This window comes from Panthera leo, chromosome A3 (genome assembly GCF_018350215.1).
Source record: "Panthera leo isolate Ple1 chromosome A3, P.leo_Ple1_pat1.1, whole genome shotgun sequence".
Taxonomy (NCBI): Eukaryota; Metazoa; Chordata; class Mammalia; order Carnivora; family Felidae; genus Panthera; species Panthera leo.
In genome coordinates this window covers 60,788,769-60,816,340 of record NC_056681.1, presented here as the reverse complement: position 1 = coordinate 60,816,340, position 27,572 = coordinate 60,788,769, and the positions used below count along the sequence as shown (strand labels likewise).

The 27,572-nt window shown below is 32.9% G+C and overlaps 1 protein-coding gene across 8 annotated transcripts in view; it reads right to left on the bottom strand.

Annotated features, from left to right (window-relative positions):
* Positions 1-9,687: 9,687 nt before the first annotated feature.
* TSGA10 (testis specific 10) overlaps positions 9,688-27,572 on the bottom strand; it is a 158,292-nt gene continuing 140,407 nt past the window's right edge. For 7 of the 8 annotated variants that reach the window (XM_042932031.1, XM_042932030.1, XM_042932033.1 and 4 more), the window contains 4 exons: positions 19,507-19,709; positions 17,506-17,610; positions 17,071-17,220; positions 10,316-10,636 (listed from right to left, as the gene is read on the bottom strand). In XM_042932031.1, the coding sequence (XP_042787965.1) occupies positions 10,612-10,636; positions 17,071-17,220; positions 17,506-17,610; positions 19,507-19,709 (483 nt within the window). In that variant the 3' untranslated portion in view covers positions 10,316-10,611. Of the gene's footprint in view, positions 9,783-10,315; positions 10,637-17,070; positions 17,221-17,505; positions 17,611-19,506; positions 19,710-27,572 lie in introns of those variants that run through there. The other variant, XM_042932029.1, reaches the window with a different exon arrangement.

Below are 27,572 nucleotides of genomic sequence, written 5' to 3'. Positions count from 1 at the left end.
TGGGAATACAGAGAACAGGAGAGAAAGAAGCAGGAAATATACCTCCAGAAATAATGGCTGAAAAGTCACAAATTTGACATAATATTAACCTACACATCTAACAAGCACAACAAACTGCAAGTAGGATAAACACAAAAATATCAATACCCAGACATATCATACTCAAGATGTTGAAACTAAAAACAAAACAAAACAAAAAATTTGAAAGGAGCAAGAGAAAAACCACTCAGTATGTACCTTAATAAGATTAACAGCTGACTTCTCAACTATTCTAAGAGAATTCCAAAAGACTGACAGCTGATTTATCATGAGAAACAATACAGGCCAGAAAGCAGTAGGATGACATGCAAAATGCCAGGCAAAATAACTTGTCATTCAAGATTTCTATACCCAGCAAAACTATCTCTCAGAAATAGAAGTGAAATAAAGACATTCCAGTTAACCCCAGAATATAACAAGTGTTGGTAAGGCCATAAAGAAATTGGAACCTTTTGCTTTTGGGGGGAATATAAGATGGTTCAGCAGCTAGAGAAAGCATTATGGCAGCTCCTCAATAAATTGAAAGTAGAATATCATATGATCTAGTAATTCCACTTTTATGTATGTTCACAAAAGACTTGAAAGGAGGGTTTCAAAGAGATATTTGTACACACATGTTCATAGCAGCATTATTCCCAACAGCCGAAAGACAGAAGCAATGCAAACGTCCATCAATGGATAAATGGATAAACAAAATTTGGTATATACATACAATGGACTATTATCCAACCTTAAAAAGAAGAAAATTCTGACACAGACTACAACATATATGAATCTTCAGGACATTATGCTAAGTAAATAAGCCAGGTACAAAGGGACGAATATTGCATAATTCAGCTTATACAAAGTATCTAGGGTAATCAAATTCAGAGAGACAAAAAGTTTAATGGTAGTCATCAAGGGCTGGAGAAAGGGGGAATGGGGAATTATTGTTTAATGTGCACAGAGTTTCAGTTTTACAAAATGAAGAATTCTGAAGATGATAGTGATGGCTGCACAACAATATGAAAGTATTTAATACCACTGAACTGTACATTTAAAATGGGTAAGACATTAAATATTGTTATCTGTATTTTATCACAATTTTAAAAATAAATAATTTTTATGAACAATTATATAAAACAATATGTATATAATTATACTAATGGGCCTATATAGAAATGTAATTCATTTGACAGCAACATCACAAGGGGGATTTGTGGTAACAGAACTATATTGGCATAAGGAAATAAAACCAGTTGGTAATTTGAATTCACAAGAAGAAATGAAGAACTAAAAATGGCAAATAAGAAGGCAAATATATTTTTTAACTCTCTCTGTATACTTATTCTCTCTTTTCTTCTCTAAGCTTTTTAAAAAATATAAAATTACATGAAGTACCTATAACAGTGTAATATTGCATTTTATAAATAAATAAAATATATATCTTATACTTATTATTTATATACACACATACAGACAAAAGGGAGAGAATAGAGCTATATAGGAGTAACATTTTCATATATCATTGTAATTAAGTTAATAAAGATATGAAGTAGTTTCCAATAAGTTAAGATCTACATTATAATGTATAGAACAATCACTAAGGAAATAACTCAAAATTAGGGCTAAAAAGTCACTACATCAATTAAAATGTTATATTAGAAAATATTCACTTAATACAAAAGAAGACACTAAAATGGCAACAGAAAAAGAAGACATGAGATGTATAGAAAACAAAAAGTTAAGCAGTAGGGGTAAATCTAACCATACCAATAATAACATTAAATGTGAATGTTAAACAATCTAATCAAAAGGCAGTGATAGACCAGGCCGGGGGGTGGGGGGGTGGAAACAAGATCCAACTATATGTTGTCTACAAAATATACATTTTAGATTCAAAGATAGAATGAAAGTAAAAGGAAAGTAAAAGTAAAAGGACACTTTTTCATGAAAAAAAAAAGGAGCAAAATAGGAATAAAAGGGAACTTCCTCAATGTGACAAAGGGCACTTATGACAAACCCACAGCTAACAACACTTACTGTGACTACATACTGTTACTCTTAAATCCGGAACAAAACAAGGATATCTTCTCTCATCACTTGTATTCAACATTTTACTGAAGATTCTAACCAGGGAAACAGACTAAAAAACAAAACAAAACAAATAAAACAAACAAACAAAAAACTTCCATATTGAAAAGGAAGAAGTAAAACTCTATTTGCAGATGACATGATATTATATCCAGAAAGTCCTAAGGAGTGCACTAAAAACATTTTAGATCAAAAGTTCAGCAAGGTTGCAGGATTTAAGATCATTATATAAATATCAGTTATATTTCTATATAATAGCAATACATAATCTGAAAATAAGATTTAAAAATAACTGAACAATAGCATATAAAAGAATAAAACACTTTGAAATAAATTTATCAAAAGAGATGCAATGAAAACTATAAAATATTATCTAAAGAAATCAAAAAAGACCTAAATAAATAAAAACATATCCCATATCACACATTCATGGGTCAGAAGACTCAATATTGTTAAGAAGGCTATATTCCCTGAATTAGTCTGAATAGATTCAGTGCACTTCCGATCAAAACCAGCTGCCTTTTTGTAGACATTGACAAATGGATCCTAAATTCATATAGAAATGCAAGCCACTCAGAGTAGCTAAATGTTTTATTGTTTATATTGAAAAAGAAAAACAAAGTTGAAGGAAACCATACTTCCTGGTTTCAAAATTTACTACAAAGTTGTAGTAATCAAGATAGACTGGTACTGGCGTAAACAGAGACATGTAGGTCAATAGAACAGAACTGAGAGTCCACAAATAAACTCATATTTATGGCCAGTTTATTTTCAACAAGGAATCCAAGTCAATTTGCTGTTTGGAAAACACATTGGAAGTTCCTAAAAATATTACTATATGACCCAGGAAATTCACTCCTAGGTACATTTAGAAAAGATATATCCATACAAAGACTTGTATGTAAATGGTTATTCATAATAGCCAAAAGGTGGAAAGAATCCAAATGCTCATCAGCCTCTAAATGGATAAATAAGATGCAGTATATCCATATAATGCAATATAATTTACTATAAAATGAAGTACCAATACCTGTTATAAAATAGAAACCCCTTGAAAACATTATGTTACATTAAAGAAGCCAGTCACAAAAGACCACATGTTGTATGGTTCTTTTTATGTGAAATGGCCAGAATAGGCAAAGAAGAGAAACAGAATATGATTAGTGGTTGCCTAAGGTAAGGGGTTGAGTGTGTAGAGGGGAATGGAGGGTGAGTGGCTAAGGGGTATGTTTTTTCTTTTGGAATGACAAAAATGTTCTAAAATTAGACTGTGGTGGGGGCGCCTGGGTGGCTTGGTCGGTTAAGCGTCTGACTTCAGCTCAGGTCATGATCTCACGGTCTGTGAGTTCAAGCCCGGCGTAGGGCTCTGTGCTGACCGCTCAGAGCCTGGAGCCTGTTTCAGATTCTGTGTCTCCGTCTCTCTCTGACCCTCCCCTGTTCATGCTCTGTCTCTCTCTGTCTCAAAAATAAATAAATGTTAAAAAAAATTAAAATTAGACTGTGGTGATGGTTGCACAACTCTGTGAATATACTAAAAACCATTGAGTTAAATACTTTAAATAGGTGAATTATAGGCATGTGAATTATATCTCAATAAAGCCATTAAAAGGAAGACAGAGAGAGGGAAGAACTGGAGTTTTGACTCAAAGGAAATGTTTTGAGGGACAGGAACAAAATGTATATATTCTTATTACCAGAGAACACCATAAATAGGCCCCAATGTGTACAAGTAAGGGAAAGAACATTTATGAAGTACATGAAGATAATGAAATAGAGTGCTGTAAAGCTATAAAAGATATAAATGTACTTTATTTCTCTAGAACATTAGAATAATGTAGGTTGTTTTGGAAAACTAGTTTTAGTATGCTAATAAATTCAGTTATCTTGTTCAAAATTTAGAGATCTTTTAATCATCTTAGCATTCATAAATAACCACTTACATTTTCAGTATGGTGAGAGATGAAAAAAACTTAAAAACTGAGTCCAAATATATCTGATGAAACAAAGCAAAAACACATAAAGTGGGGACACAGTTAAATATACTTTCATCCATTCAACATACATATAAAGACTACCTGTCATGTATGTATGAAGGAGAAGTCTGGGGATAAAGATATAATTGGGTAAAAATATATTCTTTCACCTCAAAATATCCAAAGTCTATTAGAAAACGAGTACATGAACACAAATATGTGTAATACAAGGCATTGCATGATACATGCCTAAAAAGGTAAGCATTTTAGTAGGATGTCAGAGAAGAGTAAAATAATTGAGAGCTGATGGGGTTAGAGAAGACTTCAAAAGCCTTCTAACTATTGACCCATCTTTTGTCTTCTCTTATAAACCAAAAGAATAGAAAAAGTTAATCTTTATGCATTTTTGTTTTGATTTTAATCAATATTATAAAAGATTCAAACAGTTCTTCAAGGTTAGTAAGTCTTCAGCCAGCCTCATTCTCACCTCTACATTTCTCCCTCCAAAAAACAATCATTTTTACCTCTTTAGCTGATTGCTTAGGTATCCTTATCATTAAATAACATACTTATATTGCTATTTCTTGATTTTTCAGTTTTAGGCATATCTATTGACTTATCACTATGAAAGAAGAAAATGTAGCTTTAGTTCCTTCTCAGCCTTTTATCACACGTTGCTTCTTTCCCATTCCTTCATCCTCTCATTAATTAATTTTATAATTTTTCTTAGATTTATATTCAGTGCTCACATTGTTATGACTGTGAAGTAGTATTTACAACTAAGCCATCTGGTAAGCTATAGTTAATCTTTCTCTTCCTGAACTACTTTTTGTTTCCCCTACCTTGTTTTTCATTTGTTTGATCTCATATTGCATACCTGCTGAGAACTACCAAATCTTTTCCTCTAGCCAAGTTTTCTCTCTTGAGTCTCAAACCTATAGATTTCTTTATTAATTCAACAAATAATAAAAACATCTACTGACCACCTACTATATTGTCTGACATTATACTGAGGCATATTAAGACTCGAGATATATTATTATCTCAGTTAATCCACATAACTATCTTAAGTTGGGTACTATTATAAACATATCTTTTACAAATAAGGGAAATAAAGTTTAGAGAGCTTAAGTTTAACTTACCCAAGTACACAGCTAGTAAGTGGAGACATGATGTAAAGTCAAGCAGTGGGGGTCTAGAACCTATGATCTTAACTACCTATACTCTATATTCTTTCAGTAAAATATATATTAGCTGGAAGCCACCATAAGTCTAGCATAGTCTGTACCATGATAAATAAATCAGACTATTCTCCTTGCCTTCATGGAGCTCACAGTCTTAGCAGGTATAACATACAAAGAAGACCACACAATAAGAATGCAATGGAGCACAAAGGATAAGTAAAATTAATAACAAATAGAAGTTAGACAAGAAATCCAGTTAGACTTTCATTTTCTAAAGCAACTATTTGATAAGCACATATTATGTGCCAGGCACTATGATAGGTGCTGTGGACACAATGTTAAACCAAACAAGAATTTTCCAGGCTGAGGGGGGAAATGGGAGAGAAAGAAAATGAGCAATCCAGGCAGAGGAAAGAGCATGTGCAAAGGTCAAGAGATAAAAAAGCGTAAACAGTTCCAAGTGCTGAAAGTAATTCAGAGTAATATATCAGTGTAGGGTAGAAAGAGTGAGATATGACATTCAAGAGATTAAAAAAAGAAGAACCAAATCAGAGAGACCTATGAAGGCAATGTTAAAGAGCTTGGACTTTAGTCTAAAGGCAAATCTGGTACTCATCAGGTATATGTATGGAGAGGAATGTGATTGTATTTGTGTTTTAAAACTATTTCTTTGATGACAGTGTGGAGAATGGATTAAATGGAAGTATGGCTGAAACAAGAGAGATTAAATTAGGAAGCTGTTCCATTATTCTAGACTTAGAGTTTATTATGGTCTGAATTACAGTGAGAAGAGAGAAAAGTAGATTTATTCCATAGATATTTAGGAGACAGACTTGCTAGGAATTGAGGATAATTCATTCCTTTATTTGTTCCAGAAGAATTTACAGAATACCTAGTATGTGTCAAACATTGTGCTACACCCTAGCAGATATAGTGGTGAAGGTAGATACCATCCCTTGCCTTGATGTATCTTATAGTACAGAAGGAAAGACAGATAATAGACAAATAATTATACAATTAATTACAACTGTCCTTTAAAGGACAGTTAAAGGAGAAAAGGAGAAATATTGGATGTTTTTACAGGAGAATCTGAGCCAGTTAGACCAATGTTAGGAGTCAGAGAAACCTTGAGGAAACGACTTTTTTATTGTGGTAAATACATTTAATATTTACCATTTTAACCATTTAAAATTGTACAATTCAGTGGCATTAAGTACATTTACAATGTTGTGCAACCATTACCATTATCTGTTCTAAAACTTGTTTATCACCTTAAACAGAAACCCTGTACCCACAAAGCAGTCCTTCCCCACTGTCCTTTGACAGTCACTAATCTGCTGTCTCTCTGGATTTGCCTATTGTGGATATTTCATATGAATGAAATCTTAAAATATGTAGTTTTATGTCTGGATTCTTTTACTTAGTTTTCAAGGGCTATCCATGTTGTACCATGTATGAATAATTCATTCATATTTATGGCTGAGTAATATTCTATTGTAGGGATACATCACATTCTGTTTATTCATTCATCAGTTGGACATTTGGGTTGTTTCCATCTTTTGCTAATTGTGAATTAGAGCTGCTATAAATATTCATGCACAAATTTTTGTTTGAATACTTTTTTAATTCTTTGGATACATACCTAGGAGTTGAATTGCTCGGTCATATGGTAGTTCTATGTTGAATTTATTGAGGAACTGTCAAACTGTTTTCCACAGTGGCTGTACCACTTTATATTTCCACCATCAATGAGTTTCAATTTCTCCACATTCTAACTGATATTGGTTATTGTCTATCTTTTCTATATAGCCATCATAGTGCATGTGAAGTGATTTGTTTTGTAGTTTTAATTTCCATTTTCCTAATTACTAATGAGGTTGAGTATCTTTTTTCATCTACATATTGACTTTACCTTCTTTGGAGAAATGCCTATTCAAGTCCTTTGCCCATTTTTAAATTGAGTTTTTTTTGTTGTTAGGTTGTAAAAATTGTTTATTTTTCTGGATACTAACACCCTTATCAGATACATGATTTGCAAATATTTTCTCCTATTATTTGGGTTATCTTTCACTTTCTTTTTTTTTTTTTAATGTTTATTTACTTTTTAGAGACAGAGACAGAGAGAGAGAGAAAGAGAGAGAGAGAGAGAGCACTAGCCAGGAAGGGGCAGAGAGAGAGGGAGACACAGAATCTGAAGCAGGCTCCAAGCTCTGAGTTGTCAACACAGAGCCTGACATGGGACTTGAATACACAAACAGTGAGATCATGACCTGAGCCAAAGTCGGATGCTTAACCTACTGAGCCACCCAGGTGTGCTCTTTCACTTTCTTGATAGTGTCTTTTGATGCACAAATATTTTTAATTCTGATGAAGTCCAATTTATCTATTCATGTTGTTGGTTGTCATTTAAGTCATATGTAAAAAACCATTGCAAAATCCAAGTTTGTGAAGATTTGCCTCTATGTTTTCCTCAAAGAGTTTTATAGTTTTAGCACTTGTATTTAGATATATAACCCATTTTGAGTTGATTTTTGCATGTGGTGTGTAAGGGTCTAACTTCATTCTTTTGCCTGTGGTTATCCGGTTGTCCCAACATCACTACTGAAGAGACTGTTCTTTCTCCATTGAATGGTCTTGGCACCTTCGTCAAAAATCAATGTATGGGTTTATTTCTGGACTTTCAATTCTATTCCATTCATCCATATGTCTATCCTTATGCTGGTACTACACTATTTTGATTACTGCAGCTTTGTAGTAACTTTTTGTAACCAGAAAATGTGTATCCTCCAACTTTGTTCTTCTGTTTCAAGATTGTTTAGGCTATTCTGAGTCCCTTGCAATTCCATATAAATTTTAGGATTGGCTTTTCCATTTCTGCAAAAAAACCCCTCCATTGGTATTTTGATAAGAATTATGTTTAATCTGAAGATGGTTTGGGAGAATATTGCCATCTTAACAATATTAAGCCTTCTAATCTAGGATTATGAGATGTCTTTTCACTTATTTATGTCTTCTTTAATTTCTTTCAGCAGTATTGTGTAGTAGCAATTAATATTTAAGTTGAGTGAATGTGGAATGAGAGGGGAAGGGACTGACCTGAGGTGGCATGTGGGCTCCGGGCTCAGGAATCTGACATGGTACCTGGTGACACTCTACCAGGGGAAACAATGGCAGAGAATGCAAGGGGGAGACATTGCTGGAACTTAGTTTAGGGGCATTAAGACCCAGCACCTATGAGATATTTAACTCAAAGCGTTAACAATCTTCTTTCAAAACACCCTTACTTCAGCAAGAGTGGATGTTTTGTATTGAAAATGACATTTCAAAGCTGAGAGCTCTTTTTCAGATTTCTTTATCATCAAGAAAAGAATATGTCTGTATAGTTTTTGCATTGTGTATTTTATTGCTTTAGACAGTCTCTACCATATCAATTGGCTGTTATGTACTTATCTCAAGTGGTTTGAATCTCATTCAAAAGGATATGTGTTCTTAAAATATTACCATAAGAAAAAATCCTTTCTTTGAGTTTTAATAAAGAATATAGTTGCTGTTTCCCAAACTTTGGATAATGTTTACCCCATTATATTCACTATATAATTTTCCTTTAAATATTCTGTAATTAATGGGACAAGTTAACTACAGTATACTTCTAATCAAGTATGAAAATATTTTCTCTCATACTTCATTCCTACTCTCTCATGTTCCCCTCCCCACATACTGCCCTCCACATACAACATATATTAAGTGCAAATGACAGGCGACACTCAGCTCCTTGTCAGCTTTTCTAGAAGGTACATAAACTAAAATTAATGTTGTGGCAACCTAGTGCTTAGGTCATTGCATCACCTGGTAAACGTTAATTTTTACATTTATCAGCATATTAATATTAGCAAGAACAACTTTTTATGTATTATTCTCTAAAATGTTTATAAAAGGGCATCTTATTTTTTTTATTTATTTTGAGAGAGTGACAGAACACGTGAGAGGGGGATAGGCAGAGAGAGAGTGCGAGCGAGAGAGAGAGAGAATCCCAAGCAGTCTCTGCACTGCTAGAGAAGAACCCGATGTGGGGCTCAAACCCATGAACTGTGAGATCATGACCCCAGCTTAAGTTGAGAGCGGGATGCTTAACTGACTAAGCCACCCACGCTCCCCAAAAGGGCATCTTATTTTAAATTATTCAATTTTTAAAACCAATCTATAATGATTGTCTTGAACTAGATGAATAAACCTCAAAGTTTTCAAAAATCAAACTAAAATGAATATGTAGCATGAATTTATAGTAAAATATCACTGTGCTAATTATTAGACAAGACCTAGATCAGGACACTATCCTACTGCAATGATACTGCATAGTTGCTATATAAAATGAGAAATTGTCTACTTCATAAGACTATTATTAATGATAGGACTTAGGGTTTTTTTTTTATTAAAATGGCAAGAATACAAATAGCTTATATCAAATGTAAAATACAGTACTGTCCAGGCTTTAATATCAACATGAAGCCAAAGCCTATGGAGAGAAAAGATGAGATTTAGGAGATTTTAGGAGAAATAGGAAAATATCATTAAACTTATTACTCTACATTATAGACACCTGCCATAGGCAAAAAAATAAAAAATAAATAAAATGGCAATTAAGTTGATTGCAGTACTTTAATGTTTTAAAGAAAACTTATTAAAACACACATTTTTTAAAAATCTTACATTCTTGACAAATATAGCATCACCTACCTTTCTAAAAATAGTAGAGATAAACACAATTGCAGAAAATGTATGTTAATTAGTGGTACAATACTATGGATTTTAAAACTCTGACACACTCCTACTATCTGCTGCTTTGAAATCAGATTATGGCCTGGAATTTATGTCAGGTTGGTTCCAAAATGGAATATTGGGTCCCAGGCCAGTATTGGTAAACTGTGCCTATTTTGGCACAACTTCACCAGCCATGAAAGCACAAATCACAAAGAAAAAATTTAACCAACCAATTATTTGAGATATCAAGAAAGGAAAGGAAATCAGTTTTGTAAAAACACTTTTCCCTCTTTTTATAAGCTTCTTTATTTACTCCGGATAGTTAACATAACAGTGTTCAATAGTGAAGTAAGCAGATTTTACACTCACTATTACTGCATGGATAGAAAGAGCCATATGCATTTTTGTTTCTATACATCATTTTGGACCACCGCGATATGGCACATGAGAACACAGATTCAGAGGCACAAAGTTAATAAATACATTTAACATTGTCAAGCATTCAAAAGATAAATGCAATCATATAGCAAAAAAAAGTTTGTAACTTTGACCTTTCCCAAGGATGTGAAGAATCTTTTCGCATGTCAGAAATCTCTATAGCAAAGATTCCTATGAAAGAGAAAAAAATTATGCAGATTAATATTTTTAACTCAATGATTTCACCCATGTATAAAAAATGTATTCTAACATTACTTTGGCAATTCTTAAGGTTTTTTTTTCCCCAGCCTCTGTGAAGGAAAACATATACAATGTATTTTTTTCATTCAGCTTTCGCAAACTGTGGTACATCGCTATCATGGAATAATATTCAACAATAAAAAGAAATGAACTATTGATAAATACAACAACTTGGATCGATCTCATGGGCATTGTGCTAAATGAAAAAACCCAATCTCAAAAAGTTACATACTGTGTGTAATTCCATTTATATAACATTATCAAAATGACAGAATTAAAGATATAGAAAACAAATTAGTGTTTGTCAGGGCGGAGAAGGGGAGGCTTGTGACCGTAAAAAGGTATCATAAGGGAGCAAGTTCCTTGGTGCTGATAGAGAATATAGTACAGTATGTTGCTTGTAATTGTGGTATATGTATGGTGTGTAAAAAAACCGTGCACACACATACATATGAGTGCATGTAAAAATGAATGAAATCTAAAAGGCCTATGGACTAATTAATTATATTGTACCAATATCAATTTCTTGGTTTGTAAGATATTGCCATTAGGGATGCTGGGAAGAAGGATTATCTGTACTATTTTTGCAACTATGTGTGAGACTGTAGTCATTTCAAAATAGTGTAACAAAGCAAACAAAACTGTGACATAAACATACAAGGAAATACAACTCAGCAGTTAAAAGGAACATACGACAACATCTGATCCACACAATAATCTGGATAAATCTCTAATATATGATTCTGAGTAAAAGCCATTGGAAGCTACATACATGATTTTATTTATATGATAACACTGAAAAGGCAAAACTATAGGGATAGGAGAGAGATCAGTGGTTGGGGAAAGTAAATGAAGTACATTGACTATTGTCTAGATAATAGGTGGTAGTCAAAGTATATCATTCAAACTACCAGCAAAGGTTAAATAAGAAAAAAGGGAATTAAGGGCACTATTAAAATTATTAATAGAAAGGAGACTACTATAATAAAGTACAAATGTCTTAAATATCAAAAGAAATTATAAAAAGTAAAGAAGAAAAGTCAAATTGAAAAATACAATAAATGTCACATGATGAACAAAGTTATCATAAGATAACATGACAGAGTTGATACCAAATTTCAATCATATTAATAATGTGAAAAAGTTTAACTCATCCATTATTTCAAAACAGCCCATAAAGCAAAACTTAAATCCATGCTATAAACATGAAAGGTACCTAAAATGCAGTGATTCAGAAAAGCTAAAAGTAAAGAGATGGACAAAGGTTTGCCAGGCAGATGGAGACAATAACTACTTGTAACTCTTAATACCAGACAAGGTAGACACCAAGCCCCTCCCACCTCCAAAAAATTAAATGTATCAGAAAAGTACACTTCATAAAATCCACATCCCACAATGAGGATATTAGTGCACACACATAATGTTCATAATATCTATGCAACAAATAAAGCGGTACACCACCTACATAAAACAAAATTTATAGGAGATACAAAAAGAAATAAAAATATAATAATAATTGAAGATTTTTAGTAAAACAAAAGAACTAATAAAATAAAAAAGGTAAATCTTTTAAATATATATATACATATACATATATATATATATATATATATATATATATATACTAGAAATATATACCTTGATAAGAAAGAATATATCTTTTCAAGTGCACATGAGCTACCCACAAAAATTTATCATGTAGTAAAGTACAAAGAAAATATCAATAGGGGTGCCTGGGGGGCTCAGTCAGTTGAGCATCTGACTTCGGCTGAGGTTATGATCTCGCAATTGGTAAGTTCGGGCCCTGTGTTGGGCTCTGTGCTGACAGCTCAGAGCCTGAAGCCTGCTTGGGATTCTGTCTCCCTCTGTCTCTGCCCCTTCCTCACTCACACTTTGTGTCTCTCTCTCTCAAAAATAAATATTTTTTAAAAATTTTTAAAGAAAGTCTCAGTAGTTACACAAAATTGAAATATTATAGAAAATACTCTAATCACAAAATAACGCCAGAAATTAAAAAATGAAACACAAACGCAAAAAGCCCTTCTTATTGGAAGGTTAAAGATTTTCCGTCAAATAACTTTTGGGTAAAAGTGAAAATACAAATAGAAATTAGAGAATTTCTGAAAAATAATGGTAACAAAATATTACATATCAGAATCTATGGGATATATTTAAAGCAATGGTCACTGGAAAATTCATAGACCTAAATATTTACATCAATAAGAATGAAAGAATGGCAATAAATGAGTTCCTAACTTAAAAATACTAAGGAAAAAATCCAACAAAGTAAATAAAAAGCACAGGAAGAAAATAATACAAGCAAAACCATAAATTAATAAGATAAAGAAAAATAAATCAGTAAGTCAAAATGCTGGTTCTTTGAAGCAATGAACAAAGTAAACAAAACACTGGCTAAAGTAACCAAGAAATAGGAGAGGGAAGCACACATACACAATTAAGAAATGACAATGGCATATAACTATTGATACAGAGAAAATTTTTAAATTCATAAGATATAGCATTGGTTCCAAAAACTGAAAGGAAATGGATAATTTTTAGATAAACAGAATATAGGGAAAGTTTAAAACAAGTTCCAAAAACAAAAAACAAAATTTTATCAAGGAAGTATATACCCCACAAAACAGAAAGAACCAAATCCTTAGAGATCAGATAATCACAAACTACATAAATTGTTTCAAGGCATAGTAAATGAAAAACTCTCCAATTACTTTTCTGAAGCAAAGATAACGTTGATATCTAAACTTGGTAAGATAGGGCAAAGAAAAAAATTCAGACCAATGTTGTTTATAAATATTAATACACAAATCTAAAATAAAATATTAGTGAACATTAAGAATACACTAAAACAAAGCAGGGTTTATACCACAAATTCAAAGATGGTTCAATATTTGAAAATATTTTAATATAATTCTCATATTAATAGTTCTAAAGAGAAAAACCCTATCTCCATAGATGCTGAAAAAACACCCATTCCTAATTAAAATAATCTTGAGAAGATAAAAATGAGTGGATATTATAAAACATTTACATCTCAATCTTAAAGCCAGCATCTTATACTTATTTGACAAACCCTAGAGGTATTCCCACTTAAGGTCAGAATCAAGACAAAGATGCCCATTTTCTTCACTACCATTTATCACTATTCTGAAGATACTAGCTAATGCAATGAACTGGAGAATACAATTCAAGAGATAAAAATAGGAGAAGAAGAAACAAAATGATCTCTTTTTGCAGATGACATGATAATATACTTGGAATTTTCTAAAAAATCAATGACAAAACTTAATGAAACAATAAAAAAATTTAGCAAGGCAACATGATGATAAATTTACATGTAAAAACAGCATATTTGAAGATACAATGAATGAGGGAAAAATCTAAAGATAAAATAATTAGGAATAAACTTAACAAGAAATGTTCAAAACCTGTATAAAGAAAACTACAAGTCATTCTTGAATGACACAAAGTGAGTTTGAACAAATGGAAAGACATATCTCTTCTTGGTTAGGACATCTCAACATTATTGAGATGTCATTTCTCCACAAGTTAATTTATAAGTTTAATGTGATTCTAATAAAAATCCCAAGGTGTTTTTTTTTAAATGGCACTAGATAAATTGACCCCAAATTTCATATGGAAAATAAACTCACAAGAAAATATAAGTCAACACTTAAAAGGAAGAGCTCTTACAAGCACTAGCCCTTTGGTATGCTGGAGCTGGCTCGTAGTTGATTGTAAATATTCAGGAATTTTGTGAGCTCGTGGTTAAACCAGCTTGGTTGCTTGAAACTGGGCAACGTATAGAATTGTGTAATCACTATGTTGTACACCTGACACTACTATACCATTGTATGTCAACTGCACTTCAATAAAAGAAAGAAAGAAAGAATGCCCCCACAGTGGGCATATTTACACTACTAAAACTGTCAAATGCTACAAGTCAGGGCTTCTCCCTCGCCTTCCTTGGAGAGTCAGTTTACTAGCAAACCATCAGACTAGCCCCCCCAAAACTAAAAATATTACAAAGGCTCTATAATTAAAGTAGCGTGGGACTGGAACATAAATAGACCCAAAGGAATAAAAGAGAAAGTCTAAAAAGAAACTTGAACCACTGGAGCAAAATCTTTTCTTAGGACTACTGGTTGGTCATTCGGAAAAAGGTAAAATTAGATCCATTCTTCGTACCATGTAAAAAAAAAAAAAGGCTCTAAATGGATCATAAATCTAAATGTAAAAAGTAAAACCATACATATATGTATGTAAAACATTATTTCCTCTATTATCTATTTGAGTATAAGGAAAGATTTTTCTAACTATAAACAGAAATATGGATGCATTAACATACATTTAAAAATTTGATTACATAAAAATAAACATTTTTCCATGGGAAAAATAGTATATGCAAAATCAAAAGAAAAAGGGCAAAGTAGAAGAAAATATTTGCAACATTTATCATTGATAAAGAGCTAATTTCTCACATTTATAAAAAAATTTTTAACAAAAAAATTCCAGTAGAAAAATGGGCAAAGGAATAGATAAGTCAAAAATAAGAGATATTAAAACAGCCCTTAAACATATGAAAAGATATTCAAATTCACTCATAAAAAGAAAAATGCAAATTAAAACTACACTTAAGTACCATTTCTTACCCACCATACTGGTAAAAATTCAAGAACTTGACAGTATACTCTGCTGGTGAGGCTGTGGGGAAACAGGCACTCTCACCCATATCTAGTGGGAGTGCAAAATGGTACAACCCCTATAGAGGAGAATTTGGCACTATTTAAGAAAACTATATACATAACACATTTACCCCTTGACCCAGAAATCCTGATTCTAGGATTTTATCCTGAAGATATGCCTCCACAATTACGAAAATACATTTGTATAAGATTATTCATTACAGCTTTATTTGTAATTTCAAATTGCTGAAAACCACCTAAATGTCCAAATGTAGAAGGTTTGCATAATTATGGTATATCCATACAAAGGAATACTATGCAGCTATAGAAAAGAATGAGGAAAATCACTATGAACTAATATGGAGTGACTTCTAAAAGAAGAGAGAAAAGCAAAGTGTGAAGAAGCATATATAATATGCTACCTTTTGCATATGAAAAGAAAAAGAAAAATATACCTGAATGTCATTATCATAAGACCATAAAGGAATATGGGGGACATGGGATGGAAGGCATACAGAATTTGCAGAGTTTTGACTTTTAAAAGCCTATTAGTCTACATATTCAAACATAAAATTAAATCAAGGAAAAAACTAGGAAGGGGAAAAATGAAAAAACGAAAGCAAAGTGAAATAAATGAATCTAATGTTATTTCAACTGTATACTATAATCACAGGAAAAGAGGGGGAAAAAAGTTAATCCAAGTAATTTATCAACTCAGTATTTGACTATATGCTCTTAAAATTTGTGCAAAGTAGTGTATGAAGACAGGAATTACAAATGGATCCTGAACTTTTAAGTTGGTCTGTTTATTGTAGGGACACAGGTGAAGAAATTTTGAAACTATTTTAGATGCATTCTGGGATTGAGCAAATGGGTATGTGCATATTGTTGAGTAAACATGTTGATGTTGAGCCAGGGTCCTTACTATAGAGGAAAGGACATACACGTACAAAATGGAAAAAGGGAATGAAAACACCTGAGAGGATGGTTTGGAACTGGAGAGATTGCTTATGTTTTTAAAACATGTGTGTGCGTGACTGTGCGTGTGTGTGTGTGCATATATGGAGAGAGAAGGAATATATGCAAGAGTGTGAGTACGTGAGACGGCAAATATGTTGCCTCAAACACATCGAAAGTAAAAGGGGTAAAATTTTAACAACGAGTATGGGTAAAAGGTATATAGCTGTTCTCTGCATTATTTTCTTTTTATAATTTCTTATAAGTTTGAATTTATATCAAAATACAAATGTTTTTACAAAATTTGTGACTTATAGGAATATATCTAAAATACTCTCTTCTGAAAAATAAACTACTTTCCTAAAGCATAAGTATTTTATGGTGCTATATTAACCAATATTTTATTAATGAAAGTATATGAAAAAATTTGTTTTAAAAAAAAGAAAATCAGATTTAAAAATATAATTTATGTCAACATTAGATAGAGTGGAGATCTTTCATTTTAGCAAATTTACATAAAATTATCAAAATACTTTATTTTTATGTCTATATACGTATGTATATTATTATGTATAAATATTATGTCTATATTACCTATGTAATTGTATTTAAATAGCACTATTAATGATAGATTGTTTTTGAGCTTCCTTACTCCGTCAAGTATTGCTATATGGTACCCAAAGAAAGGATCTTTAAATTACTTACTCTTCTAACGATCGATCTAGGCCTCGGTCAGGAGATCGATGGTGAGCACGTTCTGGTGAATGACATTTTGTACTTGGCTTCATGGTAGTATTCAAATGATAAGCATTACTTGAGTAATTCTGGCGGCGAAGTTCTTGCACGGCCCTCTCCCTAAAGCAAAATAAGGGGCTTTTAAACTTTATATCCAGTGATGTTATTAATAGTGTCATAAAACTGTAGTTAAGTTCACACTTTAAAAGCTAACCATCATGAAATTATCAAAATTTGTTGTTATCTTAAAAAGTGCCTTCCACCTTTTGGGATGAGCACTGGGTGTTGTATGGAAACCAATTTGACAGTAAATTTCATATATTAAAAAATAAAAAATAAATAAAAATAAAAAAAAATTAAAAAAAAGTGCCTTCCAGACTGAACACTGCAGAGAGACAAACTTACCTTTCAAAGCGCTCTGTCCCTAGCTGTCGTTTGGTAATGTCTAAATCAGCTTCCAATTGTGTTACAACATTTCTGAACTGGGCCACATCTCTACTCTGGATGGCCCTGTGTAAAAAAACATAGGAGTGACAGCTGATTAAGCTTAAAATACGGCAAGGACTTCTAGAGTGCATTAAACCATATTGGCAATGGCTTCTCAGCTGGAACCAAGCCAAACTGTGATTTTTATGGATATATTAGTTCACCTAAAATATGCCAATTTTAAATGTAATAAATATGAAAATAGCCTACTTGAAAAGCTTAAGCTGTGTCAGTCCCATCCAATTAGTTAAACCTCTGTCTCAGTTTCCCTACGTTTAGATGGGATAATATTATCTATTATCTATCTATATTATCTATTTTTAAAGTACTTTAAGGTATTATATGTAAAGTAGTAGCTTAACCAAATAATAAAACACAATGATTAATTTAGTCTATTATATATATTTAGTAAATCAACCAAGTGCTTTACATATACTTATAATGAAATTTGATTTACACAATTTGTAATGAAATTTGATATCCAAACTGTTAAAAACATAAAATCTCTTCAATTTAGCAGGATTTTCTTTAGGGGTAAACAGTGCCTCAAAAACCCTGTCATTAGGCACACTATCATAAGGAAGACAATGGCAACAATGAATGCTGCTTACATAGAACATTCTATCCTCTTTGCTTGCCTTCAGAACTGCAATGTTAACTACTAAAACATAACTTTAGAGACTAAGAACACTAATGTTTATTATGCTTACTAGTTCTGAATGATAGTACTTATCAACCAGTCTAAAACAGAATGTACCCCTGAAGGTGGGGGTTTAGGCACATTTCACTAAGGCCAATTTCCACATACCAGCTTGAGAAAATGATCCTGCTGAACCGGTTGAATCCCAGCTGTGGTGACGGAAAAGAATGACTCACAGCTGCCATAACCTAACAACAGTTTCTCAAGGAAACTGGCCCTGGCTTTGCAGCCTTTGCTCAGTCAGGGGCTCCAGAGTGACTGATTACTGAGACCATGATTCTTATCTTTTCCAGGTCCCATGCTCAGATGAGGCTGGATGAAAAAGTGTTATAGATGGGACATAAGAATAGAGGCTGAGGGTCCCCATCAGTTTTTGTGAGAGGTCACCAAGTTTAGTAATAAAAACATTCACTATATAGGCAGGCATTTCTACTGAATCTTCCAGCTAAGAGTCTTGTAATAAGATGCTAATGGTGACATGGATGCTTGGGGAAAAAAAAAAAAGGCCAAGGGGCGCCTGAGTGGCTCAGTTGATAAGGGTCCGACTTCCGCTCAGGTCATGATCTCACGGTTGGTGAGTTTGAGTCCCGCATCGGGCTCTGAGCCTGGAACCTGCTTCAGATTCTATGTCTCTCTCTCTCTCTCTCTCTCTCTCTCTCTCTCTCTGCCCCTCTCCTGCTCTCTGTCTCTCTCTCTCTCAAAAATAAATTAAAAAAAATTTTTAAGCTAAAATCAGTACTCTAAGCAAGGTCTTCAGTATTATATGAATGTGGGAGTTCTTCCAAGTACCCAGTATATACTTACAGGTACATAAGGAAATACTATGTGACATGTCTAAAGACTAGGTAACAATAACCAGGTGGGTCTATAAATAGAAAAATTCTTCTGGTTTCCTAAGTGCTTAATTTTTTTTCTAAGAACTTGTTATAATATTTCTACAAGGTAATATTTTAGGTCAGACATTCTACTATATCCAAAGCTCTGTTAGAAATAATCAACAGAGATGGTTAAACTTAAATTTAGACGCATTTAGATAAATATATAATAGAAATGAATAATAAATCTTAGGCAAATCACAATGTTTCTGGTCCTCAGTTTAACCGATGGCAGAAGATGGGCACTAAATTGTCTAAATTCCAGCTTTAAAATTCGACTACCCTATAAAGTATAAAAATTATTTAAAATATGACTTTATGCTATTATGTTGCTAACCAACTCACATTTTACTTTCTGCCAAACAAAGGTGTTCTTTGAGAAGCTGAATTTCAGATTCTTTTTCTTGAAGCGCTATCTGAGACTGATATTCTTTGTCTCGATTGGCCACCAGCAAAGCTTCTAGATTCTGCATAGAGATTCTCTCATTTGTCATCTGACTCCTGAGGAGTTCTATTTCAGAGCGAGCAGAATCTAACTCATTCTCCATCTGTACAATAATAGGAAGATATCTATACTTATTCCCATTCATTTATTGAACTGATTATCAGAGACTCATAAAATTTCTGTATTATAAGTTCAAAACCCCTTTTAATTTCTTAATTAGAAATATCCTCCTTCTTACCAAATATACACACAGGATCACTTTCTCCAACTCCAATTTTTTTGATAGGATCAAAATTAATTTAAGTAAAGACGTATTAATAATCCCAAACTGCAAATAATTTCCATTTCCAGTGTTGATATTTCTTTATATAATTCTGCAAGATTGACGTGGTGATATACATGACTACTGCTTTGTCCTGAGTTAGGTGAGTTACAAACACCTAACTACCTTATAGAATGTTATTGCATTTCATAGTTAAGGAAGATAAGGAATAACTGCACATTCTCTCTCTTGTATAAACCTGTGGAAAGCTTCATTTTATGAAGGTTATCTTGAGCCTCAAAAATACTCTGTAAGCCAAATGTTTCTTCAAAAGAAGATCAGACATTGATATTTAGAAAAAAAGTATTCCTTATCTCATAATACACATTACAATAAATTATACATGTATTTAAAAAGTTAAATATGCAAAAATAAAACTCTAAGAAAAAAGAATTTAATAAAAATGAAATTATTGGGGGAGGGGTGAGCAGGTAGGGAAGAACTGTCTAGACTAGATATAATTAAAAATGATGTATAGCCATATAAAAAATAAACATACTGATTATAAACCTAACCGAAATTTATAAGGAAACTGGAAAAATATACTGTTTGTATCGTGACAAATGGTAGCTATACTAGAGGTGAGCACAGCATCAGTATACCCTTATTGAATCATTATGTTGTACACCTGAAACTAATGTAACACTGTGTCTCAACTATACTCAAGTTTTTAAAAAATTTTAAGAAGAAACTCAATAAATAAAATGGCTAATATCTTACTACTAAAAGGAACTCATACAAATTGATGAGAAATATGAACTAATGATATGAACAGATGATTTATAAAATAAAGCTCATTAGTAAACATGTGGGGGAAAAAAACTACCCTTACTAATATTCAAGTGAGTATAAATTGAAATAAGATGCTATTTCTAGTACAGGGTTTCTTAATCTTGACACTACTGACATTTTGGGTTGGATAATTATTCCGTGTAGGGAGATGCCTTATGCACTGTAGGATATTTAGCAGCATCCTTGGCCTCTACTTATTAGAGGCTGGTAGCATTCCCCCACCCCAGTTGTGACAATCAAAAATGTCTCCAGATATTGCTGAATGGCCACAGGGGAGCAAACTATCTCTCAGCTGAACCACTGTTCTAGTTTATCAAATTGGCAAATTTCTTAGTATGTATTGGTTAACATTAAAATGGGCAATGGCATGGCACCTGGGTGGCTCAGTCGGTTGAGCGTCTGACTTTTGATTTCAGCCTGGGTCATTATCCCAGGGTCATGTGATTGAACCCTGCGTCGGGCTCTGCAGTGAGCATGGAGCCTGCTTGAGATTCTCTCCGCCCCCCCCCATCTTGTTCTCCCCTCTGGCCCTCTCCCCCACTCACGCATGCACTCTCTCTTTCTCTAAAAAGAAAAAAAAAATTTTTTAATGGGCAATGGCAAGTACATACACTTTGCTAGCAAGAATACAAAATGAAGCATGACTTTTTTTGCAGCAGCAGCAGCTTTATTGGAATATAATTTACGTACCATACAACTCACCCATTTAAAAGGTACAATTCAAATAAGTAAATAAAAGGTACAATTCAATTGGATTTTTTTCAAGTTTTTATTTAAATTATAGTTAGTTAACATATAGTGTAATATTGGTTTCAGGAGCAGAATTTAGTGATTCATCACTTAAGTTAAACACCCAATGCTCATTACAAACAAGCGCCCTCCTTAAAACCCATCACCCATTTAGCCCATCCCCCACCCACCTCCCCTCCAGCAACCCTCAGTTTGTTTTCTATAGTTAAGAGTCCCTTATGGTTTGTTTCTCTCTCTCTCTCTTTTTTCTTTCCCCTATGCTCATCTGTTTTGTTTCTTAAGTTCCACATATGAGTGAAATTCTATGGTGTCTTTCTCTGATTTATTTTGGTTAGCATAATACACTCTAGCTCCATCCACATCATTGCAAATGGCAAGATTTCATTCTTTTTTATGGCTGAGTAATATCGATGCAGAAAAAAAGTATTGGACAAAGTGCAGCATCTGTTCTTGATAAAAAGCCTCAACAAAGTACAGAGAGGGAACATACCTCAACATCATAAAGGCCATATACAAAAGACCCACGGATAATACCATCCTCAATAGGGAAAAACTGAGAGCTTTTCCTATGTGGTCAGGAACAAGACAGAGATGTCCACTCTCACTATTGTTATTTAACACAGTACTTGAAGTTCTAGCATTGGCAATCAGACAACAAAAAGAAATAAAAGACATCCAAATTGGAAAGGAAGAAGTCAAACTTTCACTATGCACAGATGACAGGATGCTCTATATAGAAAATCCAAAAGACTCCAACAAAACTGCTAGAACTGATCCATGAATTCAGTAAGTCACAGGATACAAAATCAATGTACAGATATCAGTTGCATTTCTATACACCAATAACGAAGCAGCAGAGAGAGAAATCAAGGAATTGATCCCATTTACAACTGCACCAAAACCCATAAGATACTTAGGAATAAACCTAACCAAAGAGGTAAAAGACGAGTATGCTGAAAACTATAGAACACTCATGAAAGAAACTGAAGAAGACACAAAGAAATGTAAAAATATTCCATGCTTGTGGATCATAAGAGAAATATTATCCAAATGTCTATACTACTGCCCAAAATCTACATAATCCCTATCGAAATAATACCAGAATTTTTCACAGAGCTAGAACAAACCTAAAATGTGTATGGAACCACAAAGGACCTCGATTGCCAAAGCAATCTTGAAAAAGTAAAGCAAAGCTGGTGGCATCACAACTCGGGATTGCTATATTACAATCTGTATTACAAGCTATATTACAAAGCTGTAGTCATCAGGATGGTACAGTACTGGCACAAAAACAGACAGATCAATGGAACAAAATAGAAAACCCAGAAATGGACCCACAACTATATGGTCAACTAATTTTTGACAAAGTAGGAAATTATATCCGATGGAAAAAATAATTGTTTTTAATATATTAACAGAGTTGTGCAAACATGCCACAATCTCATACTCTAGTGTTACAACTTTTTCATCATCCCAAAATGAAGCTCAGTATCGATTAACAGTCACTCTGCACCCACCCCACCTGCTGCAGCACCATCCCTAGGCATTCCCCAATCTATTATCTGGCTCTATAATCTGTCTTCTTTCAGACATTTCAAATAAATGGAATAACATAATTTGTATGTGGTCATTTGTGACTTGTTTCCTTTACCTAGCATAATGTTTTCAAGGATCATCCATGTTATAGCACGTATCCATATTTCATTGCTTTTATTGCCAAATAACATTTGGTTGCATAGGTGTAGGAACATATAAGTTATTTACACCTTCTGGCTAGTATAAATAATGCTGCTAAGAACATTTGTTCTTAGTTTTAGAGTGGACCTCTATTTTCATTCCTCTTTGATACACAGGAGTAAAGTTTCTGGACTTTATGGTAATCCTATTTTTAAGTCAGTTTCTTAAGTCAGTTTCTTAAGTCAGTTTCAGTACATTTTGAAGAACTGCCAAAATATTTTCCAAAGTGAACTTATATTTCCAATAGCAATGTCTGAATTTTGAATGCTCCAAATTCTTTACATCTTTGCCAATACCTGTTATTGTTTTTAAAATTATTTTATAGCCATTCTAGTGGTTGTGAAATGGTATAGTTTTGATTTGCATTTCTCTGTTAATGATATTGTGCACTTTTTCATGTACTTATTGGCTATTTATGTATCTTCTATAGAGAAATGTCTATTGAGATCTTTTGACAATTTTTTTAGTTATTAAGTTGTAAGAGTTCTTTACATTTTCTAGATACGATTCTCTTATATATATGCTTTATAATTTTTTAACCAGTCTGTGCATTATATTTTTAATTTATTGATGATATTATTTGCAGCACAAAAGTTTTTATTTTGATAAAATTATTTTATTTTTTCTTGTGTTGCTTGTGCTTTTGATGTGGATTACTTAACCAAAAGTCACAAAGGTTTACTTCTACTTCCTAATTAAGTTTTATAATTTTAGCTCTTACCTACAGGACTGTAATCCATCTTATGGTATGTGATAGGAATCCAAGTTCATTCTTTTCCATGCAGATGTTCAGTTGTTCCAGTACCATTCATTGAAAAGACTATTCTTTCCCCATTAAATTGTACTGGCATCAATTTTTTGAAAATCATTTGGCCACAAATGTAAGAGTTTGTTTCTGGATTCTCAATTCTGTTCCACTGACTTATATGTCTTTTCTTATGCTAGTATTGCACTATCTTGATTACTGTAGTTTTGTAGTCAGTTTTGAAAATGGGAAGTGTTAGTTCTCTAATTTTGTTATTTTTCAAGATTGTTTTACTTGAACTTCCATATTAATTTTGTATCACCTTGTCAACTTCTACAAAGAAACAAGCTGGGATGCTGATAGGCATTGTATTAAATCTGTAGGTCACTTTAGGGTAGTATTACCTTTTTAAAAGTGTTTAGTCTTCTAATCCATGAATATGGAATGTCTTTCCATTTATTTAGGTCCTCTTTAAATTTTTTTAGCAATGTTTTCTAGTTTTGTAAAGTATAAGTTTGACACTACTTTTGTTAGATTTATTCCTAAGTATTTTATCTCCTCTTGATGCAATCCCATCTGATGGAATTGTTTTCATTTCATTTTTGGATTGTTCATTGCTAATATATAGAAATGTAATTGATTATTGTACACTGATCTTATATCCTGCAACCTTGATTAACTCATTTATTAATTTTAGGTTTTTAGCAGACTCCTTAGGATTTTTCATATCCAAGATCATGTCATCTATGAATAAAGATAGTTCTACTTCTTTACCACTCTGATGCCATTTATTTCTTTTTCTTGCCTAATTGCCCAGGTTAGCACCTCTAGTGCAGTGGTGAATTAGAAGAGGTGCAGACAGCATTCTTATCTTGCTACTGACAAGAAAAGGGGAAAGCATTCAGTCTTTCAACATTAAGTATGATATTAAGTCAGGGATTTTCACCAAAAACAAAATTCATCTTTAAACATTGGAAGAATTTACAACTAAAGCTACCTGGGTCTAAACGTTTCTTTATGGATGTTTTGAAATTACTAACTCAATTTAATTACTTGTTATAGATATATTTAGATTTTCTATTTTTTTCTTAAGTCAGTTTCAGTACTTTCTGTCTTTCTGGGAATTTACATTGATTTCGCCTAAATTATGTAATTTTTGGCATTTAGTTGCTCATAATATTCCCTTATAATCCTTTTATTTTCTGTATGATTGGTAGTGATGTCCCCCTTTCATCCCTAGTTTTAGTAATTTGACTTCTCTCTCTCACACACACACACACTTACTCATTCTAACTAAAGTTTTATCAATTTTGTTGATATTGTGAAAGAACCTTTTGTGTTTTTTTGATGTTTTCTACTGTTTCCCATCTTGTTTTCTATTAATTCATGCTCTAATCTTTATAATTTCTTTCATTCCACTTCCTTTAGATTTAGTTTGCTTCTCTTTTTCCAGCTTAGATTAGTGATTTGAGATCTTTCTTCTTTTTTAAAAACATATAGACATAAATTATAAAGCTATAATTTCCCTGTAAGTATTGCTTGAATTGGCATCTTATAAATTTGGGCACATTGTGTTTTCATTTTCATTAATCTCATTTTCTTTATTCTTTGTGATTTCTTCTTTGAGTTACTGATATTGGGGAGTGCGTTGTTCAATTTCCATTTACTTATGAATTTCCCAAATTTCCTTCTTTTATTGATTCCTAATAATTGCATTCTGGTGGGAGAATATGATTTGAATCCTTTTAAATTTATTGAGGCTTGTTTTATGGCCTAACATTTGGACTATCCTAGAGGATCATTCATGTAGTTGAGAAAACCGTGTATTCTACTGTTGTTAACATGGATATGTTAACTCTAGTTTGATTTTAGTTTTGTTGGAGTCTTCTATTTCCTTGTTGATGTTCTGTCTAGTTGCTCTCTTCCTTACTGAGAGTGCTGTATTGACGTTTCCAACTATTATTGTTGAACCGTTTACTTCCAGATAAATACAGAAATATTATTACTATATAGCTCTATTTCCTCCTCCCCTCTTTAGTGCTATTAGAATTTTACATGTTACATCTATATGAAATAAGTCCCATAATATATTGTTGTAATTACTTTTTAATTAATATATCTTTAAAATAAGTTGATAGAATAAAAGAGAGCAAGTATATAATAGTCAAATTTAACAGATAAAGGATTCAAAGCAGCTATTCTAAATATTTTAGTTCAAATAACTATAAATATTTTAATATATAAGTAAATATTTTAGTTCAAAGAACTAAAGGAAACCATGTTTAAAGAAGTAAAGGAATGTATGATGACAATGTCTCATCAATAGAGAATAATAATAAGGATATAGAAATTATAAACTGTTCTCAAAGGCAGTTTCTTTTACCTGTGGATGAGTCACACTTTCCTGTTTCTTTGAAAGTCAAATTGTTGTTGAAAATTGGACATTTAAGATACCATATTATAACAACTCAGAATACTCCTGAATACTCTGAATACTCAGGAATACTCCTCCCCACCTCAGGGCTTATTGTGGTCTGTACTTCCTCCTGCCCTCCCACCCTCCCTCCTCTGGACAGTTTCCATGAAGTATATTTTCCTTGCAGTGTACAGCTTCTGATGTTGCTTCTCAAGGTATGTGCACAATCACTCTGATTCATTTACCATCAGCATGTTCATAGTCTCTCTAAACCATTCTCTTGGGATGACAGTGGATTTAGCCAGCCTACCTTTCTCTGTCCCTGATCTTGTATTAAGTTTCTAGCTGGCCTGTCTCTACTGGTATCATCTAAATGTTAGCCTCTATTAATTGCTGGCTGACTACTCTACTGATTTTGACAATGGCCTAGGGGTATAAATTGCTTTACAGTCTGATGCAATTAAATTTGGATCCCTTCCAGGGCAGTTTTGGGTAAGTCTTTAAGGCTTGCTCTGACTCCAGGAGAGGTCCTTTTAGCTATCACTTTCCATGGTTCTTTATTAAACTTCTAAGTAGCCAATTGTTTTGCTTCTTGTTTTCATGAAGTTACTAGTTCCTTCAAAAAACTTTCATTTCATGACTAACTGCTGAAATCCTTAGGATGAACTGGATAATGCAACAGCTGCCCTCCTGGATTCAGGTGTTGCTCGTTCATGGAATCCATGCCTGAATCTGTGGTATACAACTTTTACATGACTCACTGGACTGGTCCCAGTGGCACTTCAACTTTTAGCCTTTACACCACAGCTATACTTTCTCTTCTACTTGGCAGGATAGCCACCTTTGCCACATCAACTTCTAAAAGTGGTAGGCCTTAGAGTCACAGCAGCAGCACAAGTGCATCCTCTTGCCATGCTTTTCAAATGATGACTGACATTCCCTTCATCATCTCACTTCTGTGGTGGAGACCAAAGAGAAAGCACTTCTGCTTCATAATATTCAGAAACTTCTGCCCAGCAGAGAACCACTAGTTTCTTCTTAACTGTGTATCATCACTTTTTGAAAGCTCTCTGGCTATATATGCCCAAATTCCCACTTCTAGGAATACATCTTAAAAATAAAATGCAAAATGTGATAAAAGTTTTATGCAACAAAATAATTACAAGGTTGTTTTATATACAAATTAAAAATCTGAAATTTTTTA